The 27,864-nt window shown below is 40.7% G+C and overlaps 1 protein-coding gene across 1 annotated transcript in view; it reads left to right on the plus strand.

Annotated features, from left to right (window-relative positions):
- The window catches only part of KIRREL3 (kirre like nephrin family adhesion molecule 3), a 208,830-nt gene that overhangs the window by 42,754 nt on the left and 138,212 nt on the right, over positions 1–27,864 (plus strand). The window contains exon 3 of the mRNA XM_044668979.1: positions 19,331–19,480. Coding sequence (XP_044524914.1) covers positions 19,331–19,480 — 150 coding nt within the window. The remainder of the gene's footprint in view (positions 1–19,330; positions 19,481–27,864) is intronic.

Consider the following 27,864-nt stretch of genomic DNA (forward strand, 5'->3'; position numbering starts at 1 on the left):
AATGAATGAATGAATAAATGAATGAATGAGTGAATGAATGAATAGATGAAATCAATATTTATTAGTAATAATAACTATCATTTATGTAGTTCTTTAAGGTTTGCAAAATATTATCTCATTTGATCTTAACAACCATGGAAGTTAGATGCTATTATCATTCTGATTTTACAGATGAGGAAATTGAGGCAGATAAAGGTTAAGTGACTTGACCAGAGTCACCTACTAAGGAGTGTTTGAGTCTGGATTTTAACTCAAATCTTCCTAACTCTACCTCCAGAACTGTTCTGGCATTCTCCTTGAATTCATTTGGACCTCTCTAGGTCTGGGTGCTAGGAGGAAGAAGAGGGAAAAAAAATCTATTCTGTTCATAGAGTGGGTCAAACATTGAGGAAAACTAGGTGGCCAAAAGATGTCCCAATGATTAGCAAACCCAACCATGGGAAAGTGGGGAGTCAGAAATATCAATGGGCCTCAGTTGCTTCATCAAAAGTTGAACTAGATGATCTCTGAGGTCCTCTCCGCATCTGACATCCTGTGAGTCTCTGATCCTGTGAAGAAACAAGTCAGCAAAGGAGCCAGATTTAGAGGGTTGTTTGGGGAGAGATGGGAATGGATGGAGAAAGCGAGAGCAAAGTTGGAGGGAGAAAGGGCATAGAGGTGGCCTCACCATCCTGAACTTCAGTGGTTGTCACAGAAGGACCTGGCATGAGGATCCTCCTAAAAGCTTAAGGCTTTTACCTGAAAGGTCTGGGTCATTTGGCCCCCAAGCAAGCTCAACATATGGCAAACAGCCTTTGCCCTCTCCAAAGTTTATATATTGCCATCTAAATGTGGGGTCTTCAGCATTTAAAATGTTTTAATTGAAGATGGTGGGGACTTCCCAGAGACAGATGGTAATTGACTTTAAAATGCTAACATATACTGTGCATTCCTGAAAAAGATGAAGGGAATAAGGACCTAGGGTGCAAGGGGATAGCCCACTCCCTTCCTGGGGCCAGATTGGCAGACAAGGGGAGAACAGTCATGAGAAGCTGAGGGCTTCTGAAGGGAAAAAAATTATAGCATGAGGGAAAGAAGCCAAAAGGATGGGGGGATGGAGGGAGGGAGGGAGAGAGAGAGAGAGAGAGAGAGAGAGAGAGAGAGAGAGAGAGAGAGAGAGAGAAACTTCAGACAAATCTGAATTCAAATTCAATCTCAGGTAATTATTAGTCATGTGACTCTTGGTGAGTCATTTAACTTCTGTCTGCCTCAGTTTCTTCATCTGAAAAGAGGGGAAATAATAGCTCCTACCTTCCCAGAGCTGTTGTGAGGATCAAAGGAGATAATATTTGTATAGCACTTTGCAAACTTTAAAGAGCTTTATAAATGCTAGTTATCCTATTATTAATTGGAAAACAGAGAGCAGGGCCCTGAAAAGATGGAGACATGGGACAGCTAAGTTTAATGGCAGCAGGGATGGCTTGCCAAGGGGACCAGAACTAGGTGGGGCACCAGAATAGGAGACCTAGAGGAGAGAAAGACAAATTAGGGAGGGAATGGCAGAGGCAATATGAAAGGGCTAAAAGGGAAGAGCATGATGAAAGAGGCCCCTCTGGTGGTCATTCTACCAGAGATTAGCTTTGGCTGCTTTACAGCTTTGGCTGGGCAGTGCTGGCTCTGGCCAGTGTCAAGGGCTCAGATAGGCAGTGTCCTGATTCCATATACCTCCTTCCAAGCCTACTTGACAAGGGGCTGTGCTCAGACATGAAGGCTGGGGACAAAAAGGCAGAAGAATCAACCACCCAAAGAAACCTGGGAGGGAATGACCATATCTGTGTGGTATACAAGGAACGGCTGCTTTGATTGTCCAATGTTCCTGCCAGATCTTACCATTTGCCTTCTCCAGATTTGCTCTGTGCTTTCCATATTCTGTCCATCCACCCTGTCTGATCTGTCTCCCCAGAAACCCTGGACAACTTCTATCTCTTTTTCAAGGGGCAACTTAAATGCCATCTCTCCCATGGAGCCTGCCCTGATTCCCCAGATAGAAATAATCATTCTTCCTCTAAACTCACAGAGTACTGTGTGCCCACTTCTTTGTGCTTCCACAACTTACTATGCACTAGTTTTTTGTGTAGTCGTCTCATCTCCTCTATTAGCCTGACGTGGTAGGATAGACCCTTGTAGTGGAAGGAAGAGAACTGACCTGTGCTTAGTGTCAAGGAGTATTAATGGGTTCAGAGGGCATAAGTAAGCCTGGGAGGAAGGGCATCGTCCAAACTAAAAGTTCAATCAGAGCTAAAAGTCTACAAGTGGGGTTGGATAGAGAAGAAAATATCCTGAGAGCCAACGGTCCAAAGTATGTGTTGAAGAGAGGAGATGGTAGAGAGAGTATCGGGGTAGACAGAGGAAGGAAGGAAGAGGGACAGTGGAGACAGGCATGGTCAAGCAAGCATGGTCAAGAAAATACTAGATGGGCAGGTTTGAAAACCCGGAGTGACTGACAGTTTATTTCATCCAAAGATGCATCAGAGACATTCTGGGGTGAACTTGTGCCCCCACACCCTTCCTCATCACTGAGTGAATTCCAGGTTGCTGTGGGCTTGGACATGCAGAGTGGAGGGTCACTTTTGTGACTCCTGGCCCCCTCGGTGCTGAGTACACACAGTAGGCACAAATTCAACATTTGATGAATGAATGAACTCAAGAAATGAACAAGCAAATTTTAAATATTTTCCCAAACCATATGTTCCCTTTCTAGCAAGCCCTGTGTGTTTCCTGGATTTTGTAAGAGGCTGTAATTCCTAGAAGTGTCTCTGCAAATACAGTGAGGCTTTTAGCACTAGCATGGGGGGACAGGCTCAACATGCCTTATCGCCCCTCTGATTAAGGGGGAATGCCATGGACTCTAAAACCTCCAATTAAGGAAAAACCTCATTTCTCATCTGGCTGAACTACTTAGAGCCTTCTCTGACTTTTCCATCCTCCCCACCCCCGTCAGGGCATCCCTGTTCCCCCTTTTCAGCCTTTTCTGTGCCATCTTCCCCCACTGGATTATAAGTTCTTTGAATAAAAAAGACTGTCTCTTTTTCCATATTTATATCCCCAGTTCTTAGCACAGAGCCTGGCACATAGAAAACAAAAGGTGTTTATTAACTGACTGACTAATATCAGGCTTTTGCTCTTTGGAATTTTTTTAGAGGGACATCATTTGACCTACAATAGATCTGAAGCCATGTGATAAGAAGTCGTGTTATAACCACATTTTTTAACCCTTACCTTCTGTCTTAGAATCAATACTTTACTTATTGGCTCTAGGAAGGGGAAGGAAAAGAAAATAAATCATGTAAACATGGAAAAATATTTTTTAAAAAAAGAATCAATACTGTATATTGGTTCTAAGGCAGAATAGCTGTAAGGGCTAAGCAATGGGAATTAAGTGACTTGCCCAAGGTCATGCAGCAGAATTTTTTTGAAACTGGAATCTTCTATCTCTAGGCCTGGCTCTCCCTGCTGAGCCACCTAGCTGCCTCCCAACAGAGGGTAAAGGTTTAAAAATAATAATATAATATTCCCATTTGATATAAATATTATTTCTATTTTCTAGATGAGGTTCAGAAAGAATAGGTAACTTGCCCAAGATTACTTAACTGATTCCCCCCCAAAAATAATAACAATAATATGATAATATTCCCATTCAATAGACTCAGAAGCCAAGGCTATCAGAGGTTATAACTTGCCCACCTTGTAAGTGTCTGAAACAGGATATGAACTGATTTCTCTATCTGTGCTGCCTCTACCTACACCCGATTTATGGGCCACCACTGGCCGCAGCACCACCAGCGCCATCGGAACAGTCATCTGCTCACCTTCTCACTTACCTCTTCTATCTTGGGCAGCGTGCCAAATCCCTGCAACTCTGTGGTTCAAGCTGTTTCTCAGACTATCTGACTATATGCCCCAACATCTGTGCCTGAGGGGCACGATTCAGTCAAGCAATTCAACAAGCATTCATTAAAAACCTAATATGTACAAGACGCCGGGGATGCAAAGCTTAAAGAAGAAGGTAATCCTTGTCCTCACGGAGTTTACAATTTAATAAAGGTGATATGGCCTGAGCAATTTAAAAATAGATCTGATAGGATCTATGAGCCTATCTAAAATGCTCTCAGATAATTTGAAGAGGGACGGATCATTTCGTATGGGAAGATCAGGAAAGACTTTATGAGGATTAAGACTGCTGAGAAGAAAATCAGTGTGTCGTGACCATCTACCCTCTGCCAGGCACCATGCTAGGCACCGGGGACACAAAGTAAAAAAATAAGTTATTCTGATGCTCAAGAAGTATATGTGCTATCAGGGGACATAGCTTGTACAAACATAAATATGTAAAGAATACCTACAAAATAAAGGAGCAAAGGTAGGGGGATGAGGAAAGACTCCGCGGTGATGCTTGACCAGGGTCTTGAAGGAAGTGGCGGATGCTGTGAGGCAGAGACAAGGAGAGATGCCTTCTACAAGGAGAGTAGACATCCAGGTCAAAGACAGAAGCAGGAAATGGAGTGACGTGTGAGGAATGGCACCAAAGCCAGTTTGGCTAGACCCTAAAGTATAGGAAAGGTAATAATGTGTGATGAGACTGGAGAGATAGGTTATGTTAGGATCAGGTTGGAGAGGACTTTAAAAGCCAAACAAAGGATCTTGTATTTGTCTAAAAAGTAATAGGGAGCCATTGGAGTTTATTGAGGAGGGGAATAAATTAATAAAGAGAAGGGTATATGTTCCTAGATACGAGAATGCCAATAGAGGGGGAGAATGTGTAATGAAATGAGAAATTATTCCAAAAGTTCAGTTTGAATAGCACATAGAATACTGAAAGGGAGTCATAGAAAAGGATGCTCTCTCCTCTTGTCTCTACCCATGAGGCTCTTTTCACCATCATCATCATTATTACAAATCTGAAACCAAAAAGAAACTCAATTTTGGGGTCTCCCACAAAAAGGACTCTTTTGTTTCTTTCATGGGGCCAGAGAGAGAGGACACAGAAAGCTCTCCTCACTTAATCATTTAATCCTAATAACTCTCCTTTTTGCCATCTATCTCATAATTTATACATCAGCTGATGCCCCAGGTCATACTTCCACACCATACTTCAGCAAGGAGCCCATAAGTGGCCTCAGGGGCAGGGCCAAAGAAGACAACTTCTGGTAGAGGGAGGGAAGGTAAAGTGCATAACTACGAGATGGGAGAATCATAACTGTGCAGTAGTTGCTCTGATAAAGATCTAGGGTTTCCAGTAGACCAGAAGCATAACAGGACAGTTGGTCAGCTCTGTGGGGAGGCAGCTACATCACTGGTAGAGTGCTAGATGAGGAGTCAGAAAGATGCTCATGACATACTGATTCTCTTCTCAGGGGTCTCAGCCCTTGTGAAGACTTTCTTGATCTTCCCATATGAAATGATCCATCCCTCATCTGGGAATAAAACAATTTTTGTATTATAGAATATTTACATGATAAACAACTTGCATGTATTGTGTCAAGGATACTATATAGAAGGGGTATCCTATTGTTTGCTTTCTCAATGGGTGAGGAAGGTGCTGTAGGGAGGGAGAGACTTTGGAACTGAAAATTTTTTAAATGAATGTTTTAAAAGATAACAGATTAAATAAATTAAAAATTAACATGTGATCCTGGGCAAGTCATAACCTTCAAGTTCTTCATCTGCAAAATGGGCATAATACTCACAAGTGCCTTCCAGTGCTGCCAGGAGGATCAAATAATATAATATACTTAAATTGCTTTGGAAACATTAAAGTGATATATAAATATTTAATATTATTATTATTATGTGGCAAAAAATGCTAAAGCAGTCTTTCATGCCATTATTAGAAATCTGAGGCCAAACAGGAAAAGGAAGGAGATGATAATCTTATTGTAATCCACCCTGATGAGATATTCCCACTGAAACATGGTGTCCTGTTTTATGGGCACATATTGTGCAGGAAGCTGAAAGGCTGGAGGACAACCAGGACGCTATAGGATATATTGCATATCTATGATGTGACAATATTGCACCCTCATTACTCTGGCATTCAGGAGTCTCCTTTTCCTTTTCCTGTTATTTCTTTCTTGGGCCCCTACTATATAGGATCCTTGGCACAACATTTGTCAATTGTTTATAGTGTAAATGTTCTATAATGCAAATATTATTTTACTCCCAGATCCTAGAAGGTAGAGGTTGGGTCTTATTCATCTTCATCATCTACTCATAGTAGGTCCTGGGAAAAGATTTGCTAAATGAATGAATTAATCTCAAGAGACAAACTACATACAAGTAAGCAAATTTCAAGTACAGAATAAGTACTCTTGTAATGTGGTTCTTTCTGATGCTGCTTGACATACTAAAGAGGCTTTTCTCAGTTGCCTCCAGCTTTACTTTCTAACCCTATTAAATAGTGCTTCTATAATTATTGAGCTTTTTACTTACATTTTCTAAAATTTAATTCTAAAAAAGATCCAATGTGGGTAGTACAAGTATCAATAGCCCCAATTTATAGATGAGAAAACTGAAGCTCAGTGGGGTTAAATGATTTGCCACGGTCACACAGTAAATGACTAAGCATATACTCAAACTCACCAACGTGGAGTTCCTTTTCTTTCTGCTTTCTCCAGACATTACCCTCAAGTTGAGGACACACTCTTCTCTAAGGATGGCAGAGCCACAAAATGGCCCCAGTATCCTACCCCAACAGATAATCTCCATAAATCCATCTTTATCTTTCCTTATCATTCTCTGTCTGCCTGGACAAGTTCCTTTCAGTGGTATTTCTCTGTCTTTAATCCTTCTCTTGCCTCTGGTTAGTTAGCAAATGTTCCTTGATAGCTGTCTCTGCAACCCTACAATGGCAAAGATTTCCTTGCAATGTCTCTCATACCCTTTGGGGCAGTGAGGTGGTACGATGGAAAGAAGACTGGCCCTGAAATTAGGGAGACTGAGCTCAAATCCATCCTCAAACATTTACTAACTATGCAACCTGGGCAAGTCACTTCACTTCTTTCTGCCTCGGTTTCCTCACCTATAAAATGGAAACAATAAATAGCACCTCCTTCAAAGAGTTGTTGTGAAGATCATATTAAATAATATTTGTGAAGTGCTTGGCGCAGGGCCTAGCACTAGTATTTAATAAATGCTTATTCCTTTTCTCCTCCCCTTTTTCTAAGACACACTACTGCCTACTTACCACATCCCTACTTTTTCGATCTTCCACTTTCCTTAAGCTACCTTTTTTATTTCCTCTTTTCCCTACTCCAATACTTGCCAACCAGACATTCATTGATACTTCGTCAACATACCCTGTCCATTAAACAATGCTCAATTAGTACAAAAATAACAATATCTGAAATCCACATTTACATTACAGTTAAGGCGATCCCAGATGCAGTGGGATACTGTTGGGTCCACATATATTTGGGCTCTGAGGTATTGCCATGCTAGTAGAGGGCCAGGTATTGTGGGATGTCTAGAATAAGTATCTATGCAAATGTATGCACATGAAACAAAGAATAATCCATGAAAGTACTGGCATGATTAAGGCCCCAAAAGGTGTGGAAGAAACAGTAAGAGGAATTCAGTCCGAATCATAAAATTAAAGTTCCTAAAAGTAACAAAGGTTTGTAGAGAACCCTTAGACCAAATTTCAAATATGAATGTTATCCACAACATCTCTAACAAATAGCCAGGGCATTCTTCACAGATGACAAGAGATAAAGGCAAAGGCTTCCTGGAGAAGGTTGGAATTGCATTGGACCTGGAAGGATGAGTAAGATCAGGATGAGGAGAGAGAAGAGGAGAGATGTGGCTAGACAACAGGTTATCTAATAATGACTGTGGAGTTTTAATGAACTGCAAATACAATATGAGTTAATAGGACAATACTAATAGCCCCAAAAAGCTCTGCTGTGCTCTGGTCAAACTACATAGAGTTATGGTACTCAGCTCTGAGTAGTTTAGAAAAATGCATTGATAAGCTGGAGCAGTAGCCAGGTGGTATAAAGTGCCATGCCTGGAGTCAAATAAACTCATCTTCCTAAATTCAAATCTAGCCCCAGACCTTTACTAGCTGTATAACTAATAATGGGCAAGTCACTTAACCTGTTGCCTCCATTTCCTCATCTGTAAAATGTGCTAGAGAAGAAAATAGCAAACCACTCCAGGATCCTTGTCAAGAAAACCCCCAAATGGAGTTACAAAGAGTCAGATATGACTCAACAACAACAAGCTGGAGAAGGTCCAAAGGAAAGGAATTAGTCATGTGAAGGGCTTTGAGTTCCTCTCACACAAAAATCTAAAGCATCTAGGGATATGAAAAGAGAAAATTTAGTGAGAACACGATAGCTCTAAAACTTGAAGCATTTGAAGGACTCTCTTGGAAAAGAAGAATTAATTATATTCTGTTTGTCCCCAAAAGGCAAAATAAGGAGAAAATAATGGAAAGTGCAGTGTCAAATTTAGGAGAGTCAAGTAAAATCTTCCTAACAATTAGAAATGCCCAATAGAAGATAATGGGTTCTCCCTCCTTATAGATCTTCAATTTATTTGGTGCATTATAAAGGAGATTCCTTTTGGGTATAGGTTATACTAGATAACCACCGAGATCTCTTCCAACTCTACAATTGTCTGATTCTAAAACTTTACTATGGTCTCAGAGGTCATAGACTTCTGAGGTGGGATTCAGATGCAGGCGACTTGAGGTCTCGGTCTCTATCCACTTTACCATGAAGCTTCTCTACAAGAAGAAAGAATAGATCTTTGGGGGAGACACACAGTTAGAAAGTAAGAGATGGATCACAATCCAGCGAAGAGACAAAAACATGGAAGAGAAAAACCAGGAAAGACCAGTATAATGGAATTTAAGAGAGGAGAGAGTATCGAGGAGGAGGAGGTAGTCAAGAGGCAAATTCTACAAAGAGGTCAAGTAGGTTGACTAATTAAAGGCCATCAAATTTAAATAGTTGCGGTCATGATTACATTGGAAAAAGTGGCTTCGGTTGAAGGTTGGGGATGGAAACTTATATGGTAAGGGTTTGGAAATGAGTGGGAGTTGAAGGCCTGGTCCTGGCTGGCAGGAAGATACAATTTAGTAATCCAAATGGAAATGTTCATTAGATAGTTGGAAATATGGAACAGAAGCCTCAGGATAAGTCTCAAATGATCATGGGGATATTGAGAAAATGAATGAAAGGGATGTTTCTGTTCAGTTATCCTTTCATGTTAACAAAGATTGAAATGTGGTGTTTAAAAGCAAATGAAATCTGATTGAAAAGGAAAACTATCAATAGAGCAGCAACTCAGAGAGGAAAGAATAATTTGTTGTAAATAACGTCCTTTTGTACCTTTTTTAAACTCCCCCATGCATTCATCTCCCCCGGAAACATCTTTTCAATATAAAAATCATGTAGCATCAAATGAGATAACCAATGTAAGTACACTTAGGAATGCTTTTATGAGTTTTTACAAAGATTCCTTTGGAAAACGTCTAATCCTACACCAATATATCTCTTCTCCATTTTCCCTTTTCCCTCAGGGTCTTTTACTATGGATCCTGTTCATAGTTTAGGTGGTTCTAATGCCCACTCCCCTAATTCCAATACCTAAGTTTTCCCTCTAGTTTTCATTAGCCCAGGATGACCAGACATATTTGATTCTTCATTGCCTACTTCAGCTAAAGAGTCAGTGTGGAGTTCTACTTCAGTAGCTCTTCCTTTATCTAATATCATGTTTAGGAGACCCCATTGCTTAGTTCCAGAGTCAGAACCCAAGTTTCCTGAATGCTACCCCAGTACCCATCCCTGACACTAAAAAAGTTTCTTGGCAGCTCACGGGTCTAGGAGAAACATCAGTATTAAAATAGATTCCTGCACCACCACCTCTACCCATTACCAATAAGTCAAATTCATGACAGTGATAACAGTGAAACAGCTGGATCTCCAGACCACATAGATGCAGAGCAGGAAACAAACAGTTCCTAGAAAACTTTGCCCATCATTTAGTCACAAGTAAGTGAATCGGCCTGAATCAGTCAATAAGCATCTGCTTTTTTTTTTTTTTTACTTTTACCTTCTTTCTTAGAATCAATACTATCCATTCCAAGAAAAGCAGTAAGGTTAGGCAACTGGGATTAAATGACCTGCCCCGAGGCACACAGCTAGGAAGTGTCTGAGGCCATATTTGAACCCAGGACCTCCCATCTACAGGTCTGATGCTCTATCCACTGAGCCATCTAGTTACCTTTTGATCAGCATTTATTGATGTGCTAAATGCTACCTATATAAAGGAAAGGCAAAAACAGTCCCTGCTCTAAAGGAAAGAAACAGCATACATGCAACAAGGTACATATGAGAGACACACAGAAGGGCAGCCTAGAGAGATGGATGGTATAGATGCAGAGCGAGGGATGGCAAGCACATAATTGGTGCGGTTAGAATCATGTTCTCAAAACTGCCTGTTCTACTGGGAGACTCTTGGCCCAGGCCTGTAAGTACCCACAACAAAGACTCCCCTGACACTGGTCATCTGATGGGTCATCTGTCTGAGAAACCCTGGTACAGAGCACAAGCTCTGTCTTCTTGCATCTAAATCTCCTGTGCAGAACTGTGTGTTCTGGGAAGTTTCCCTCCTAAAATATTTTCTTCTTGTCCCTCCAAAGGCACATCCTGCTTTTGTATCCCCAAGAAAGTAGAGATTTCACTAGGCTACGACTATCTGTAGGAGGAGGGAAGAAACCAGAGAAATTGTCTGAGATTATCTGACTCCTTCAGCAAATTTTCAGAGCTGGTCCCAGACTAGAATCCTACCTGAGGTTCTCCTCTCAAAGGACAAAACTGAGGAAGAAAATAATATCCCTGTACACGCCACCCTTAATGCCATCTCTACCACTATCTTCCTCACCCAGCATCACAGGCTCCGGGAGCTAAAGGAAGGGAGGCAGTGAGAGGGGAGGGAAGCTGGCTCATCTCTGATGGCAATTAGCCAACACCATTCCTCCATAATGGACGTTTTCAGAGGGTGCGGACACCACTTTTGTTTTGTGCCTTCTCATTACAACTCCCGCAGCTCCCAGCTGACAACCCGATAATTCTCTCCGATAACACAATCTTTTGCGGCTATTGCCATAGTCTGACACCATCCATCTTGCTGAGGCTGCCTTGAGAGTTATTGAAATTAAGGAGTGAGCTATGAAATTATCATTAAGATGATGAGGAAAGGGAATGAAAAAAGAATATTTCCACTCTTCTGTCTCTCCTATTCCTATTCTTCTTCACCCTTCCCACCGTCTAGTTCTCTCTCCTGATTTGTCTGTCAATGGCTCTCACTCTCTATCTGTGTATCACTAATTTGTTCTCTCTCTGTCTCTGTCTCTGTCTCTCTCTATCTCTCCCTTTCCCTCTCTCTCTGTCTCTCTCTCTGCCTCTTCCTCTCTCTCTCTGTCTCTCCTTCTCTTTCTCTCTCTCTCTCTCTCTCTCTCTCTCTCTCTCTCTCTCTCTCTCTCTCACTCCCTCCCTCCCTCCTCACTCACTCCCTCCTTTTTATTTTGTCCCCAAAAGCATTGTCACATTATAACCCTGAACTTGAAGAGACAGAAGAACTTTAAAAAAAACCTACCACATGCAACTGATTAAAATGTCCTATGAAATCTAATTTGTAAAGCGTAAATCAGAATAAAAAGTGTTACTCCCAGCATTCAAGGCCAATTTGATTTTTAATGAGACTCCTCAGAAACCCAGCCAAAACTGTATCAGGTTGGGAACTCAGCCACCTTCCTGCCTTCTGTAAACCCATTTAATATTAACAATGATAAGAATAATAAAAATAGTAGCTAGTTTTTATATAGTGCTTAATATGTGCCAGGCACATATCTCATTTGATCCTTACATTGCCCTTGGGAGGTAAGTGCTATTATTATCTCCATTTTACAGTTGTGGAAACTAAGGCAAACAGGGATTAAATAACTTGCCCATGGTCATGTAGCTAATGACAACAATAATAATAATAGCTAACATTTATATAATGCTATCTATATGTCACCCACTGTGCTGTCATTTTACAATTATCTCATTTTATCCTCACAACAAATCTGCAAGATAGGTGCTCTTATTTTCCCCATTTAACACATAAGGAAACCGAGGCAAATAGGTTAAATGACTTGCCCATAGTCATACAACTAGTAAGGCCCTGAGGCTGGATTTGAACTAAAGTTTTTCCAACTCCAGTCCCAGTACTCTATCTACCGCACCACCTTGCTACCATGGGTTCATTTCTACTCTTGGGTACTCAATCCCTTCACTACTCCCACTATTAATCTCCAACTTCTTTCTGGCATCACCCACAGTTTTCTCTCTTCTCTAGTTTGCCTAGTGTGCATATTGTGGGTGCTGCACTAGCAGCTTTGTACTTCCAGGATGATCTGATTCTGTAAGACACTCCCTTGCTAACTCAATAAAATAATGCAGATATTTCTTGGGATGGAAGGAAGGAGAGCAAAAGTAATGAAAGAAGCCAGACCCCCAATGGCATCTCTGCCCCACATTTTGCTACTCTTCATATTATTCTGATATCATAGAGAGAACTATGGCTTTGGAGTTAGGAGACCTGAATATATGTATTGGCTTCATCCCTTACTAGTTATGATAAGACTTTGACCAAGTCATTCAATCACTCTGAGCCTCACTTTCCCCCAGGAACCTCTCTCTGATGCCAGTCCTGCTCACAGAGTTGAAACAAAACTCCTAACACTCCTATCCTCATGAGGTAGTGAGTTACCCATCCATCCCAGATGTTCAAAACAGTAGCTGCATGACCACTTTGTCAAATCAGTGGAATAATCCCTGCTCTGCCCTTATCATATAGTTGTTGGGAGCTTCAAATTAGATAATGTATATAAAATGTTTCATAACCACTAAGTGCAATATGTAACTTATTATCTCATCAAGATTCATATTATCAATCAATCAATAACATTTATTAAGTGTCTACTGTTTTCCAGGCCATGTGATAAGTACGTATTATTATTATATGACTGTACTGGACAGTATGTATTTCTCTTATTCAAATGTGAACACCCAGAAGCCAAGGTCAATTTTTCCTCCTTCCTCTGTAACTCCATACAAACTCTGCACACAGAAAGTTTTTGGCCCACTGACTTTCTCAAATGGCTTCAAGGCAACCTTGCCTGGTGGTCACAGAATATTGGGGTAAGGTGAGGGTGAAAAGAAAGACCAAGTCATATTTCCACCTAATACACCCATAAAGTTTTGATAATATCATCTATAGAGATATGGAAGAGTTCCAATATGGCCTTACACTGGCTGCAAAGCCCCTTCTGCCCAAGGTATGTCCCTAGACTGGCTTCTGTGCCACCAAGGCATTTGCCAGGGATGTCATCGTTAAGCCTTCCTTCCTTCTATTGGTCATTGTACCACTTCCAGATGAAACCTCTCTCTGGCACCAGTCCTACTCACAGAGTTTTTTTGTTTTTTTTGTTTTTTAGAATTGAATTTTTTTTTTAATTTTCCATGGTTAAGTGATTCTTGTTTTTACTTTCTCCTTGACCCCCCCCTTGACCCCTCCCATATCCAATGAGCATTTCCACTGGTTTTAACATGTGTAATCAATCAAAACTTATTTACATATTATTGATAGTTGCACATCCCCAATCATGTCCTCATCAACCCATGTGTTCAAGCAGTTGTTTTTCTTCTGTTTCCACTCCTGCAGTTCTTCCTCTGAATGTGGGTAGTGTTCTTTTCCATAAATCCCTCAGAAATGTCCTGGATCATTGCCTTGCTGCTAGTAGAGAAGTCCATTACATTCTATTTTACCACAGTGTATCAGTCTCTGTGTACAATGTTCTTCTGGCTCTGCTCCTTTCACTCTGCATCAATTCCGGGAGGTCTTTCCAGTTCACATAGACTTCCTCCAGTTTATTATTCCTTTGAGCACAATAGTATTCCATCACCAGCATATACCACAATTTGTTCAGCCATTCCCCAATTGAAGGGCAGACCTTCATTTTCCAGTTTTTTGCCACCACAAAAAGCATGGCTATAAATATTTTTATACAAGTCTGTTTATCTATTATCTCTTTGGGGTACAAACTCAACAATGGTATGGCTGGAAGGCAGTCTTTTAGAGCTCTTTGGGCATAGTTCCAAATTTCCATCCAGAATGGTTGGATCAGTTCACAACTCCACCAGCAATGCATTAATGTCCCAACTTTGCCACATCCCCTCCAACATTCATTACTCTCTCCTGCTATCATTTCTGCTCACAGAGTTTTAATGTTATCTCCTAGTATTCCTATCCTCATGAGGTAGTGAGGTACCCATCTATCCCAGGAGATGTTCAAAGCAGAAGCTGCATGCCCACTTACTAGGGATACTTTAGAGATAAGAGGTTACACCAGATGACCTTTGTTACCTGTTCCAGTTTCCAAGATTATGAGTCTTATAATCTAGATAAGTGGATGTGACACACAAAAATAGCCACAAAGCATAGTATATACATTGAAGAGGTACAAAACACTTTGTATTCTGAGGTCTGAAAGGGGAAGTGTTGACTGGATGGGAGGAGAACCAAAAAGGAGTGAGATTAGAGCTGGAATTTAAAAGATAGATAGGAACTCAATAGACAAGAGAAGAAAAGTCAGATCAGGAGGAGCTATTGTAGGTAAAAGGAAAATCATGAACAAAGACATAGAGAAAGAAAAAAAAACAAAGAGCATGTTGGGGATGGGGTTACAAAAATCTGTCCAGTGTGGCCAGAGAATAAAGCACGTAGAGAGGGAAGTAATCACAAATAAGGCTAAAAGAGTAAGAGATGGCTTTGATGATTTCGGGTCAGTAGAGCCAGATGGACCACATCCTCAGGTACTGAAAAATTTGGCAGATGTGATGACTAAGCCATTCTCAGTGATCTTGGAAAGATCATGAAACAAGGGTCAGGTACCACAGGATTGGAAAAGGGCAAATGTTGTCCTGATTTTCAAAACAAAAAACAGGAGGTGGCGGGGGAGAGAAAATGGACTCTACCAAAAATAGGTCAGTGAGCTTGACTTCAATCCTTATCAAAATTCTAAAATGTATTTTTAAAAACATTGTTAGTGTATCCTGAAAAAAGTGACAATCACAAGAAGAACACTGAGCTAAGTATAATAAAAATGAAATGTGATAACAATTAGATTCTTACAATTGTTTTTAGAAAATCAACTTCAGAAATAAAAGATTAGGGAGCCATTATGGCTAAATAGAAGTTTGGAAAAGATTTGGGTGTTTTATTAAACTGTACATTCAGTATAAGTCAGCAATGTGGCAGCCTAAAATGCTATTTAAGACTGCATTGACACCAGGCTTGGAGACAGGAAATCTCGGGTTCAAATCTGGCATCAGAAACCTCCAAACTGTGTAACCTCAAGCAAGTTATTTAACCCCAGTTGCCTAACCCTTCTCTCTTCTGCCTTGGAACCAGTAGGTAGTATCTATTCCAAGAGAGAAGGTAAGGATTTTTTTTCAAAAAAAATTAAAAGATTTCAATGAGAAAGGAGAGTGTTCAGGACTAGGGAGGTAGTAGTGTCATGGATGCTGTCCTGGTCTCACCACATCTGGAGTGTGGAACTCAGTTCTGAATGCCTCCTTATAGGAAGGATATTGAAAATCTAGAAAAATCCAAAAAAGGATGAAGAAGGTAGAGAAATGCCCAGTTAGTGTGATATGAGGATCTATTGAAGAAAGTGGAAATGTTTAGCTTGAAGAAGAGAAGAATTAAACAAGATGTGATTTGTTGTGGTTCAGTCATTTTTCCTTTGTGATTGATTTTTCATGACTCAGTTTGGGGTTTTGTTTTTTATTTTTTGTTTTTGGCAAAAATACTGGAGTGCTTTACTATTTCCTTCTCCAGCTCATTTTACAGTTAAGGAAACTGAGGAAAATAGGAGGAAGAGACTTGCCCAGGGTCACATGGCTAGTAAGTGTCGTAGGCCATAATTTAACTCAGAAAGACTCATCTTCCTGACTCTAGACCCAGCACTCCATCTACTACATCACCTAGCTGCCTGAGGAGATGATAGTTGTTTTCAGTTTTTAGCAAGTCTGTCACAGTGATGAAGGAGCATGTTTATTCTGCCTTGCCCCAGAGGGCAGAAATAGGACCAATGGGTAAAAGTTACAAAGAGCCAATTTTAGATTTGATGTCATAACTGATATTTATATAGCACTTTAGTGTTTGCGAAGAACTTTATATGCATCTCATTTTAGCCTCACAAAAATCCTGTGAAATAAATACTGCATGTATTATTTGAGAGGATAAGGAAAAAGTGAGACAAAAAGAAAAGTGATGAGCCAGTGATCACTGGGCTACTAACTATCAGAGGTGAGTTTTAAACCAGATCTGCCTAACAAGCCCAGAACTCTAACCCCCAGACCATCTCCTGTCTCTTTTTTTAAGGATAAACTTCTTAAGAATTTCCTAAGAAATTTCTAAGAGCTATTAAAAGGTCTAATGGGCTTCCTTGGAAGGTTATAGGTTTCTCCTCCCTAGAACTCTTCAGAGAAAGATCACCAAAGCATATGGTAGAAGGAATACTTAGTCAGTTTATGTTGACCAAGATGGTATCTGAGGACCTTTCCAACTCTGATTTTATGATACTGAGAAAGTATCGTAGTAGCAGATTGTGGAGGACCTTGGAATTCAGGCAAAGGAACTTAAACTTCATAGTCAATGGGGAACAACTTAAGATTTTTGAGAAAAGGAGTTTATATGATCTATCTATCTTCTTTAGAAGATTAGTCTGACAGAGATGTGAAGGATGAATTGGAAGGAGAAAAAATGGAAGCTGGCAAGTCCCTTGAGTAACTATTCTAATAATCCAAATGAGCAATTATGAAGGTCTGAATTAAGCTGGTGGCAGCCACTAGAGAAAGGGAGATGAGTTTAATACATATAATGGGAGTAGAATCAGCAACCACTTAGTAAATGATTAGATATGAGAAATGAAGGAAAAAGAAGAATCAAGGACACCAAGGTTTTCAACATGGGAGGCTGAGCAAATGGTGGTGCCACTGAAAAAAACAATAATGTAAGGAGGACAAACAAATTTAGAGGGGAAAAATAATGAGTTCAGTTTTGAACATGTTGTGTTCAAAGTGCTGGTGGACCAAAGAGGTGGAAATGTCAATCCTCCGAGAGGTCAAAACAGAAAATATAGTTTGAGGAGCCTCTGAATAGAAGGGGTTGTTGAAGCCAGGAGAGTGATCGGGATTGGCAGTTAAAGAGATAGGTCTTAACCAAGGAGAGATCCTTGTCAGGACAGCCACATTAAGGTATGAGAAAGAAAATGAAGAATTGCAAAGGAGGCAGATAAGAAGAGAAGAAAACCTGAATCTGATTTATAGATGGAGAGAGAAAATTAAAGACTAAAAGTGAAATGTGTCAAGATTCAGACTTATCAGTTGCTAGTACCCCCCTTAAAAAATCTTGTATTTATTTTGTATCTACCCATGTTTACACACAAAATCCTATAGAGAGAGAAAGTACCTCATAGCCATCTGATACAACCTTCTCATTTTACATACAAAAAAAAAACCCCTAAGACTTAGGAAGACTATATGGCTTGCCCAAAGTCACACAAGATTGTAGGTATCAATTGTGGAATTTGAACCCAGATCCTCTGTTTCAAAATACAGAGCTTTTTCTGCCCTATTGACTCCTCCAATAGACTATAGGCCCTTTGAGTTTAAGGATGACTTTATTTTTGTCTTCCCAGTGCCTAGTATAGTGCCTACCAGAGTATACGCTTAATAAATACTTACCGATTTATTCATGATAGTTTCATAAGTTAACACTAGAGATAATTTTGGGAGTCATAAGTACAGATGTGATAGTTGAAGCCACGAGAATGAGTGAGAGGTAGAGATGGGGATGGGGGAGGAGAGACAGAGACAGGAAAACAGAGACAGAGAGAGGCAGAGACTGGACAGAAGAGAGCAGAGAGGATTTTGAGAAAGACTCAATTAACGGGGCTGAAAAGAGGATCTGAAACCAGTGAAGGAGATAAGAAAGGGAATAGTTGGAGACGTACAAGAACCCAGAACTAAAATGTCTGTGAAACAAGGTTACAAGGGGATGATATGGAAAGAGTGAATGATGAGAAAGAGAGGGACATTAAATATAACTAACTTTTTCAAAAATATGGAGAGCGCAGAGGAAAAGAGAGATGGAGTGATAGTTGGATAGAATAGAAGAATCGAGGGAAAATGTTTTTCAAGATTGGAAAAATGTAAGAATGTTTGTAAGCAGATGAGAAGTCTTTGGGGAGCAATTAAAGATGTATGTGGAGGGAGGTTTGCTAGAGGAAAAGGAAGGGATGAGATCAAGGGCACAGGCAGACGGACTAGATTGAATAAGAATAAGGATACGCCTCCTGACAGAGAGGTGATGGACTAATATGCAGAATGAAGCACCTATTTTTTGGACATGAGCAGTGTGGGAACTTGCTTTGCTTTACTTTGCACACTTGTGATTAGAGTTTGGGTTTTTTATTGTTATTATTTTCAGTGGCAGAGTGGGAGGTGGGAGAGAGAGAAAAGAAATGCTTGTTAATTGAAAAAAATAAATTTTCATTTTTAAAAAATAAAGCAAGATTAAGGACACCTCTCCCTGAAGAAAAGAGAGAAAGAGTAAAAGATACATTTACTGGAACAGAATTTTTTTTTAAGAATAGAGAAGAGGAGTTGAGGGGTCGTCCCACTCGATGGCCTCAATCTTTCCAATGAGGAAGCAAAATCATATGTTCTCAGAGTGGAAGGTGGTATATAGTTAACACTTGAGAAAAAGGAAAAGGTATGGAACAATTGTTAAATGAGATAGAGTCAATAAAATCAGAGAATGATTTCTGAGCTACATTGAAAGCCCCGGTGAAGTTATACACAATAAATTTATAATGTGTGAAATCAACCCTATTCATGACTTCTTGTGGTGACACTCAGCTGCCCAAGAGAAGCAGAAAATAAGCCTAATCTCTCTTTTACATGATAACTCTTCCAGTATTTTGAAAACAACAGTCTTGTCCTTCTCCTCCCCATCCCAACCCTCAACCCCTGCCCTGGCTTTTCTTTTCCTTTTCAGGCTAAACAGCTACAATTTCTTCAACTGTTCTTCCTATAACATGGGGTGCAGTCCTCTCAGCATCTCCTTCCTCCTCCCAGAGCACACTTCAGGTTGTCAATGGCCCTCCTAAATCCTAGCCTGGGACTTAACACAAGGACTCACCCACCTTTTCTGTTCCTTTTTTCCTCAGGTCAAGTGTACTCCTTCAGCCAGCAACCCCAGGACCAAGTGGTGGTGTCGGGACAGCCAGTGACGCTACTCTGTGCCATCCCAGAGTATGATGGCTTTGTTCTCTGGATCAAAGACGGCCTGGCCCTGGGGGTAGGCCGGGATCTCTCACGTAAGTGTGCCTCCGTCTTCTGCGGGCTCCAGCTGGGCAGAGGTCCTGTCTACCTACTCACCATGCCATAGAATGAATATGTTATTCTTTGTGGGGCTCACCAATGCTTAGGTCAGCTTTGAGTGGGGTACATCAATTCAGAATCAAGTTAAGCAATCTTAGGGTCTAGGACAATTGAGAATTTGAATCTCTGTCTCTCTCTCTCTCTGTCTCTCTGTCTGTCTCTCTCGCTTACTCTCATTCTCACTCTGTTGAAAGGAAGAAAGACAGTGAGAAAGAGGAAGAAGAGAGAGAGGCAGCGAGGCAGAGAGAGAGAGAGAGAGAGAGAGAGAGAGAGAGAGAGAGAGAGAGAGAGAGAGAGGCAGAGAGGCAGAGAGAGACTGAAGGAAAGAGGGAGGAAGGGAAGAAGAGAGGAAAAGAATTGGGGAGAGAAAGAAAGGAGGGAAGAAGGAAGGAATGAATGCTTTAAGCAATCAATTATGAAATAAATATAGTGTTGCCTTATAAAATCTAATTTCAATTTTAAAGTAATGGATCTATAAATGCTAGTTATATTTTTAGGATTCAAGGGCACCCGTCATTCTTTGTGACCAGGGTCAAAGACTCCAGGCTATTCCCCTTCCTCTAAATGCATTCCCAAGGCAACACAACTTAGTAGAAAGATTTCTGGCCTAGAAAATAGAAAACTTTGATCCAAGTCACATCTGTTTCACTAACTCTAGTTATAGATAGCATTTTACATGTACATTCATATTTCAAGAGGAAGCATGTTTTGGTGGTGGAGAGAGAACTGGACTTGGGTTCAGGAAGGACTGGATTAAAATCCTGCCTTAGATACTTACTGGCTGTGTGTCCCTGGCTGAGTCCCTTAGCTTCCCTAGGTTTTAAGTTCCCATTCTATAAAATGAGGATGACCTCTGAAGTCTCTCCTAGCTATAAATCTATGATCTTCTGATCCTATTATTTCATTGAGTCTCAATTTTTTCACATAAGTGAATGAAGTGAGGAAACTGAACTAAATTATTTCCAAGATTCCTTTCAGCTCTGAAAGTATAAATTGATGATGTCATGATTAAAAAGAAAAGGTCAGGGGACATCATAAGAAGCTATGGGGTCTAAATCAAATCATTTGAGTGTTAGAAAACCTGACTTTTCCTTCTGAGATTCCTTCTGAGCTTCCTTCTGAGATTATCTCCAGTTTCTCATAATTGCACAGACACTTATATGTATCTTATTTACACACAGTTATTTTTATGTTGCAACATGCATTAGACTATGAGCTCATTGAGAGAAGAGAGTATTCCTTTTTTGCATCCTCAGGTGCCTAGCATAGTGCCTGGATCATTTTGTTGTTGCTTGGTCATTTTCAGTCATGCCTGATTCTTTATGACCCCATTTTGGATTTTCTTTACTACTGGAGTGGTTTACCATTTTCTTCTCCATCTTATTTTACAGATGAGGGAACTGAGGCAAATAGGATTGAGTGACTTGCCCAGGGTCACACAGCTAGTAAGCATCTGAGGCCAGATTTAAACTCATGAAGACAAGGCTTTTTGACTCCAAACCCAGTACTTTCTCCACTGAGCTACTTAGCTGCCAACTTGGTTCATAATAAGCACCTAATAAGTGTTTGTTGACTGAGTGATAACTATGAAACCACTTAATTTCTCAGTCTCAGTTCCTTTGTAAAAAGGGATAAGAGCACTTGCTCTCCTTATTTCACAGAGTTCTTATAAGGAAAATATTTTGTAAATCTTAAAGTGTTATATAAATTTGAGTTATGATTGTTATAAGCCATGTGACCCTAGACCATTCACTTAATTTCTCTGAGATGACTACATGATCTTTAAGATTCCCTTCCATCTTTGAAATACTATAAATGTAACGGTGTACCAACATTAGCTTTAACAGATTGGATTGATGTTTTACTAACTGGTATGTCAGACTCCCCAAATTTGTTCTTCCTTCTCCATAGTCTTATCCTTAGTCCTCCCTTAGTCTTATCTTTTCCAAACTAAATATCCCCATTTCCTAGAATCAGAGTAGCAAGGGCATTGGATTTGGAGTTAAAGGGCAAGTCCTTCATGGCAAGCCTTAGGTTCTTCATCTACAAAATGAGGAACTTGGACTAGATCATCTCTGAGGAATCTTCTAGCTCCAGCTCTCTGCCATGGTTCTCAACCATTTTGATTTCAAGACTCCTTTACATTCTGAAAAATTATTGAAGTCTCTCCAAAGAGATTTTTTTTGCATGGGTTACATCTATTGATATTTACTGTGTTAGAAATTAAAATTTATTATATAGTTATGATATTATATATAGTTTTGACTATGTATTTCAGACTCCCCTGAAAGCACGTGGGGATTCCCAAATGTGCTCAGACCACATTTCAAGAACCATCATTCTATGCATTCCGTCCAAGGATGTGTCCTATTCATTACACTCACTGGCGATTTTAATAGCATATACACACGTGGAAAAGACACATAAAACACATTGGCAATGTGAGAATTTATTTTTCATATACCGTATTAATGCCTACATCAGGACCCTAGAATAGAAAGACCCCAATCAATTGCTATATGTTAGAGAGGATTCCTGTGCCAGTATTTGGGAATACAGGCACTATCCAGACTACAGGTTTTTACATTTCCTTTGTTCTTTGGAATCCAAAGGAATGTGTTTCTTTCACAAAATCTGGCTAACAGGAAGGTCTTACAATGATTCTTTTCCTGTGTGTATGACAAACCTTCACCTCTTGGTATGGGAAGGGCTGAGGGCTTGATGGACAACCTCCTAATTAGCTATTTACCAATTAGAGATGTCTTAGGATGCTCATGGAAGGAGTTGAACAATGAGCTTCCTAAAGTGTATATAGGTACCTGGGCTAGGAGAGTAGCAGGTTTTTTGATTATCAAGAGAATCACTGGACCAGATTAGGCTAGCTTGACTGGTCAATTAATAAATCATTTTATTAAGTAATAATTATTTTAAAATTAAGAAATTCTGCCTCTCAAGAATTTCACTTATCACAGCAAGTAAATGCCCAACCCTGAGCTGCCCACTCAAACATCGTACTGACCCTCCTCCCCACTCACAGTAAAAGAAATGGAAACAATCGCTTAGCCACTTACTCAGGAAAAAATGGTGCCTGCCCCTTGGGATGAGTGGGTGAGCGACCCTTTTCAAGCTGCTGACTTGGTGTTCACCCACCTGATTCAGAGGAGCAGAGAAAAAGGTATCTCTAGCTATAAAGTAAATCTGCCTCCCCCAGGGAGGGCAGCTGCAGAGAAAATAAAAAGTGAAGTGCCTTCGAGAACACGATGGCCAAAAAATTAATATTTTTAAATGTTAGTTATGTCTTGCCAGAGATATATGTTGAAACATTAGAGCAATGGTCAATATATTCACAGGATTTGAATGTTATAGCCCAGCTGAGCATGGATAAAATACACAATAATCTCTCCAAAATATACTGTCTGTTGCCATAAAGTTTAAGTGGTATGGAAACCAGCCAGTCTCAAAGATCTGAACTCCCTCCACCACTCATAAGTGGGGAGAGAGACATCACAGCCCAAATAGCTGCCCTGGGCTTGGCCTGGCATCATTTACTAATTAAGGAATTTGTATTCCCTGCCAGATGTTTTCAGCCAGACTGGGGATGACCTAGGGTTCAAAATGGGCAGACTCAAGGAGGCCATCTGGAGGTCACCAAGGACAGTTCTCCTAATAAATAACTTACTAATTACATTTAAATTTATATAGTACCTTATGTACATCATCTCTTTAGAATCACAGAACATTAGTCCTGGCAGGACTTTACCTGAGCCAAACCTTTTATATAGGAAAATTGAGAACCAGAACAGCTAATGTGGAATAAAGTTAGAATTCAAATACATGTCCTCTGGCCTCAACTCCAATGTCCATTACAGCTTAATCCTTACAATGACTTTGTCAGTCAATTATTCCACAAACATTTATTACATGTCTCCTATGAGCCGGACACTGTGCTAAGCACTGGGGTCCAAAGAAAGGTTTTCAAAAAGTTCCTGCTGTCAAGGAGCTCCCAATTTAGTGGTGCAGACAACATGCAAACAAGTACAAATAAGATATATACAGGATAAATTGGGAATTGCCTGAGAGGGAAGGCCCTAAGATTAAGGAGGGTTGGTAAAGGCTTCTTGGCAAAAGTAAGAAATAAATGGTTGAAAAATTATTTAGCTGACACTTGAAGAAAGCCAGGGAAGTTAGATGAGGAGGGAGAGAATTCTAATCACGAAAGATATCCATAGATTCAGGAGATAAGTGGGAGGAACAGAAAAGAGGCAAATGTCTCTAATCACAGTAAAATATGTAGTATAAGAATTAGTATCTACTTACTGATGAAGAAGGGGATGTTAAGTGGCACAATGGATATAGCACTGGGCTTGGAAATGGGAAGATTCATTTCCACGAGTTCAGATCTAGTCTCAGATACTTACTAGCTACATGACCACAGGTGAGTGATTTAACCATGTTTGCCTCAGTTTCCGTATCTGTAAAATGAGCTGGAAAAGGAAATGGGAAACCACTCCAGTATGTTTGGTTAAAAAAGAAGGGGGGATTACAAAGAGTTGGACACAACTGAACCAATCCAACAACAACAGATAAAGAAACTGAGATTCAGAGATGTAACCTGAGACTCAATTAAGTTCATTAATTAACTCAATTAAGCTAATACCAAGCAGAAAGTCTGGGAACTTCCCAGAAGGAGACAATGATTTGGTGAGTCTGCACTCTCACCATTTTGGTTCCCCCAAACAAAACAAGATTGGACTTCCTTTCCAGACCCAAGGAAATAAAGCATCTGCCATGTACTAAAGGAACACTTTCCCTGCCATGTATGCAAAAAAAAAGATCAAAAGCAATATAAGGACAAGTTTTGAAGTGTTTATTAGTGAAGATGAAACAGATCACTCACCTCCTGGTGGAGAAATAATAAATGCAGGAAAAAACATACATTTTTGGACACGGTTAATGTTGCAAATTTTTTGCTGGACTATATAGATAATTGGGCAGAGCAATCCAAGGTTTTTCTTGTTTTTCCTTTTTTTGGTGGGGTGAGATGGGGACAGATCCATCCAGTGCAGGCAAGGATCCATAAAGAAATAAGTCTATGGGCAGGAGAAGTCATTCACAGAGTCCAGGACCCTCAGACCTAACTCTGAGTCTGTGGGGAGAAGAGCAGTCAGGGTAAGAAGCAAACAAAGTCTCAGGCAGCCTACAAGGAGGTTTAAGGTGACTGAGGTTAACCTGGAACTAAGAAATCAATCCACATGGTATGTACGTAGCGTAGGTGGCGAGCCAGCTCCTTATTGCAGCCATGCTCTTCCAGAAGACTGAGCTTGTATGCTTCTCATCAATGTAAGTCACAGCAGCCATCGATGGGCAGAGCATCAGCTTCATATTGTCCTGGAATAAGTTGATTTGTATAGCACTGTTACTGAGGTTTAGAATAATGGTGCTGCATGTGTGGAACCAGATTCATAGGTAGGGAAGGCAAGCCAGCTCATCACCTTCTCTTGGAATAATGTTAGCACCAGCCATCAGCAAGTGCTCCCTTGTGTAATTGCAGAAACACTTGAGAAGAGTAATCATTTTGGTCAGTGGTGATGGAGAGCAGGGCATCATGTGGTAGGATTCTGAGCCACCTTGTTCCATGTACTGCAGACTATCCCCATCATTATACAGAAAGAACTAAGTGGAATCATTGAACAATTCACCTATACTATTATCCCAGACCTGGTATCCAAGGACATGCTTGTCTGAAGAGTCCAGCCATTCACTGACCCCAAAATGGGAGTGTAGGCAAGGTCCTCTGCCTCCTCTTGTCCCACCAGTCCTCGCTCAGAAGGCTTTGCTGCACTGAAGCAGAGCAGTTGCTGAAGCATGTCAGAGAGGTAGCAGCCAGCAGGTCCATTTGGTTCCTGAACTCTCACTTCTTCTTTTTCAGGGGCCATTCAGGGGCAGGACTCTCTATTCCTTTATTGAGAGCTGTGAGAGGCTTCCAGCCAACTGTAGATAAATATTGAAGGATTTTAGTTTTGTTTTCACTTAATTTGCTTGATTAGGAGGGAGCCTGTAGAAGGAACAGATTATTTTTTTAATATTTATCATTTGCAAAACTTAAAAATAAACTTGAAATATGTGTATATAAGTACGTGTGTGTGTGTATGTATGGCTAGATGTTAATAAAACCCATTGAATTCAATTCAGTAAGGCTGCTATGTGCCAGGAATAGTGAACGGGTGAAGGAACTGGAATTCAATTCAACAAATATTTATTAAACACTTAGCTTCTGGCAAGTATTTTACAGCTGAAGAAACTGAGACCCAAAATAATTAAGTAATGTGCCTGGTACATAGTAAATGCTTGTAGATTGATCAATGTGCCAGAGATAGGACTAGGAACCTTCTCTTACACTCATTTTACCCCATTCCACTGTGCAGTCCCATTTAGGTCATGAAAAATAATGAATGGGCATGCCCTAAATACATTAAACACAAGTTACATAAATGGAAAAGCCAGTGAAGGAAATGATTTATAAAGAATAGCTTCTTATTTTGATAGAGCATCTTTCTTCTAAGGAGTTCGAGCCCTTTTCAAACATCATCTCATAAATCCCCACTGATACAGGAAAGGAAGGAAAGAATGATTTTGTTCTCTCGGTTTGACAGATAGGCAAACAGAGTCACAGATGGCAAGACAGTTGGTAAACATAGAACACAACCCAGATTCAGGTGTCCTGATTCCCAGTCCAGCACTCTTATCTGTGAGACAACAAATCTTTTCCATTCCCCCAGGGTTCCCCTGTCTGTGCACCCCAATCAGAACTCGTGCAGGGAGACTTTCGGCTGGATTCCTTCAAAGTTCATAACCTCACTGATCTTCCACTGGGATTTCGAGAGAGAAAAAATTCTGAGGAAGCATTTAGGGGCGGGAAACAGTCATGGCAATTAATGCTTCTGGGTGTGCATTTTCCAGAAAGGCTGCCAATTCTTAGGATAGCATCTCAGCTAGTCTTCTAATTAGCCAAATACAAACAAACCCATCATTTGCGTTTTCTGCAGCTCATGAGAGCAAAGTCCTGCTGCTCATAGCTTGCAAAACAACCAGATGCAAGAATGAGCCAAGATACCTGCAGGAGGCCCAAGACTAATAACAGGGCAGAGGGATCCAAGGGAGAGGGCAAAATATGGGGAGGGGGGCAGTGGCTGGGAGCCTGCTGCAAGGAGAATAGAAGCAGGGAGAAGATTAGAATTGTACAGGAAGCCGCACACCCCCATGTACCCCTCTCCCCACCTCTCTCTGATGGAGAGCGATTCACTCACCTGGACTCCCGTCCCAAAGCACTGTGGAGGGAAATAAGGGAGGCAGGGGGCAGGAGGCAGTGGCTTTAGGAAGAGGAGCTTGCTGGCTTTGTAAGCACCCTCGGGCCACACATCGGGATAGCCAATTTTGTCCAAGTTTGTATGTATGTTATCAGAGTAATTGCAGAAACCAGATTGTGAAGCACTTGATAGGATGTCACTGCTCCTTCAAACGCGAAAGGAAGATACTCTGATAGTGACTGGCGAAGTCCCTCCCAGAGGTGATCCTGCTCATAGCCCTAGAAGGCCACTTGGGATTTAGGACTAGGAGGCAACTTAGAATTCATCTAGTCCAAACCAGCTTTCTCAGCAGCTGAAGAAGAAAAAGAAAAAGAAAAGAAAAGCAGTAATCAGTGGTAATCGGGTCTCTCCCTGAACATCTCACTTCCAAGCAAAGGCAGCTCGTCCTCTTACTGAGTTTGTTTGTTTCTTTAAACCCTTTCCTTCTGCCTTAGAAACAAGACCCTGCATTGGTTCCAAGACAGAAGAGCAGTAAGAGCTAGACAATGGGGGTTAAGTGACTTCCCCAGGGTCACACAGCTAGGAAGTGTCTGAGGTCACATTTGAACTCAGGACTTTCCATCTCCAGGCTTGGCTCTCTAGCCACTGAGCCACCTAGCTACTCCTTATTAATGAGTTTTTAAAATACTTATGTCTAGACAAATACACTCTCTTTATTACTTCCTTTTATTGACTCTAATTTTGCCATCTCAAGTAATAGAGTCCATCTGCTCTTTCCAAATGGCCAGCCTTGAAGATATTTAAAGAGAGTTATCAGGCTCCCCTAAGTCTACTATTCTAAATATCCCCTGGTTCCTCCAACCATTCCTCATATAACAGTTTGGAGTCATCTCACTAAACTGGCTGCCCTTCTCTGGATATTCCCCAGCATGAGGAAAGAGCGGGCGGTCTAGAGGACTTGTCTGTGACATTGGGGTGTCTATGTATGGCCTGGGCAAATTATTTCATCTCTC

Source organism: Gracilinanus agilis, chromosome 3 (genome assembly GCF_016433145.1).
Source record: "Gracilinanus agilis isolate LMUSP501 chromosome 3, AgileGrace, whole genome shotgun sequence".
Classification (NCBI taxonomy): domain Eukaryota; kingdom Metazoa; phylum Chordata; class Mammalia; order Didelphimorphia; family Didelphidae; genus Gracilinanus; species Gracilinanus agilis.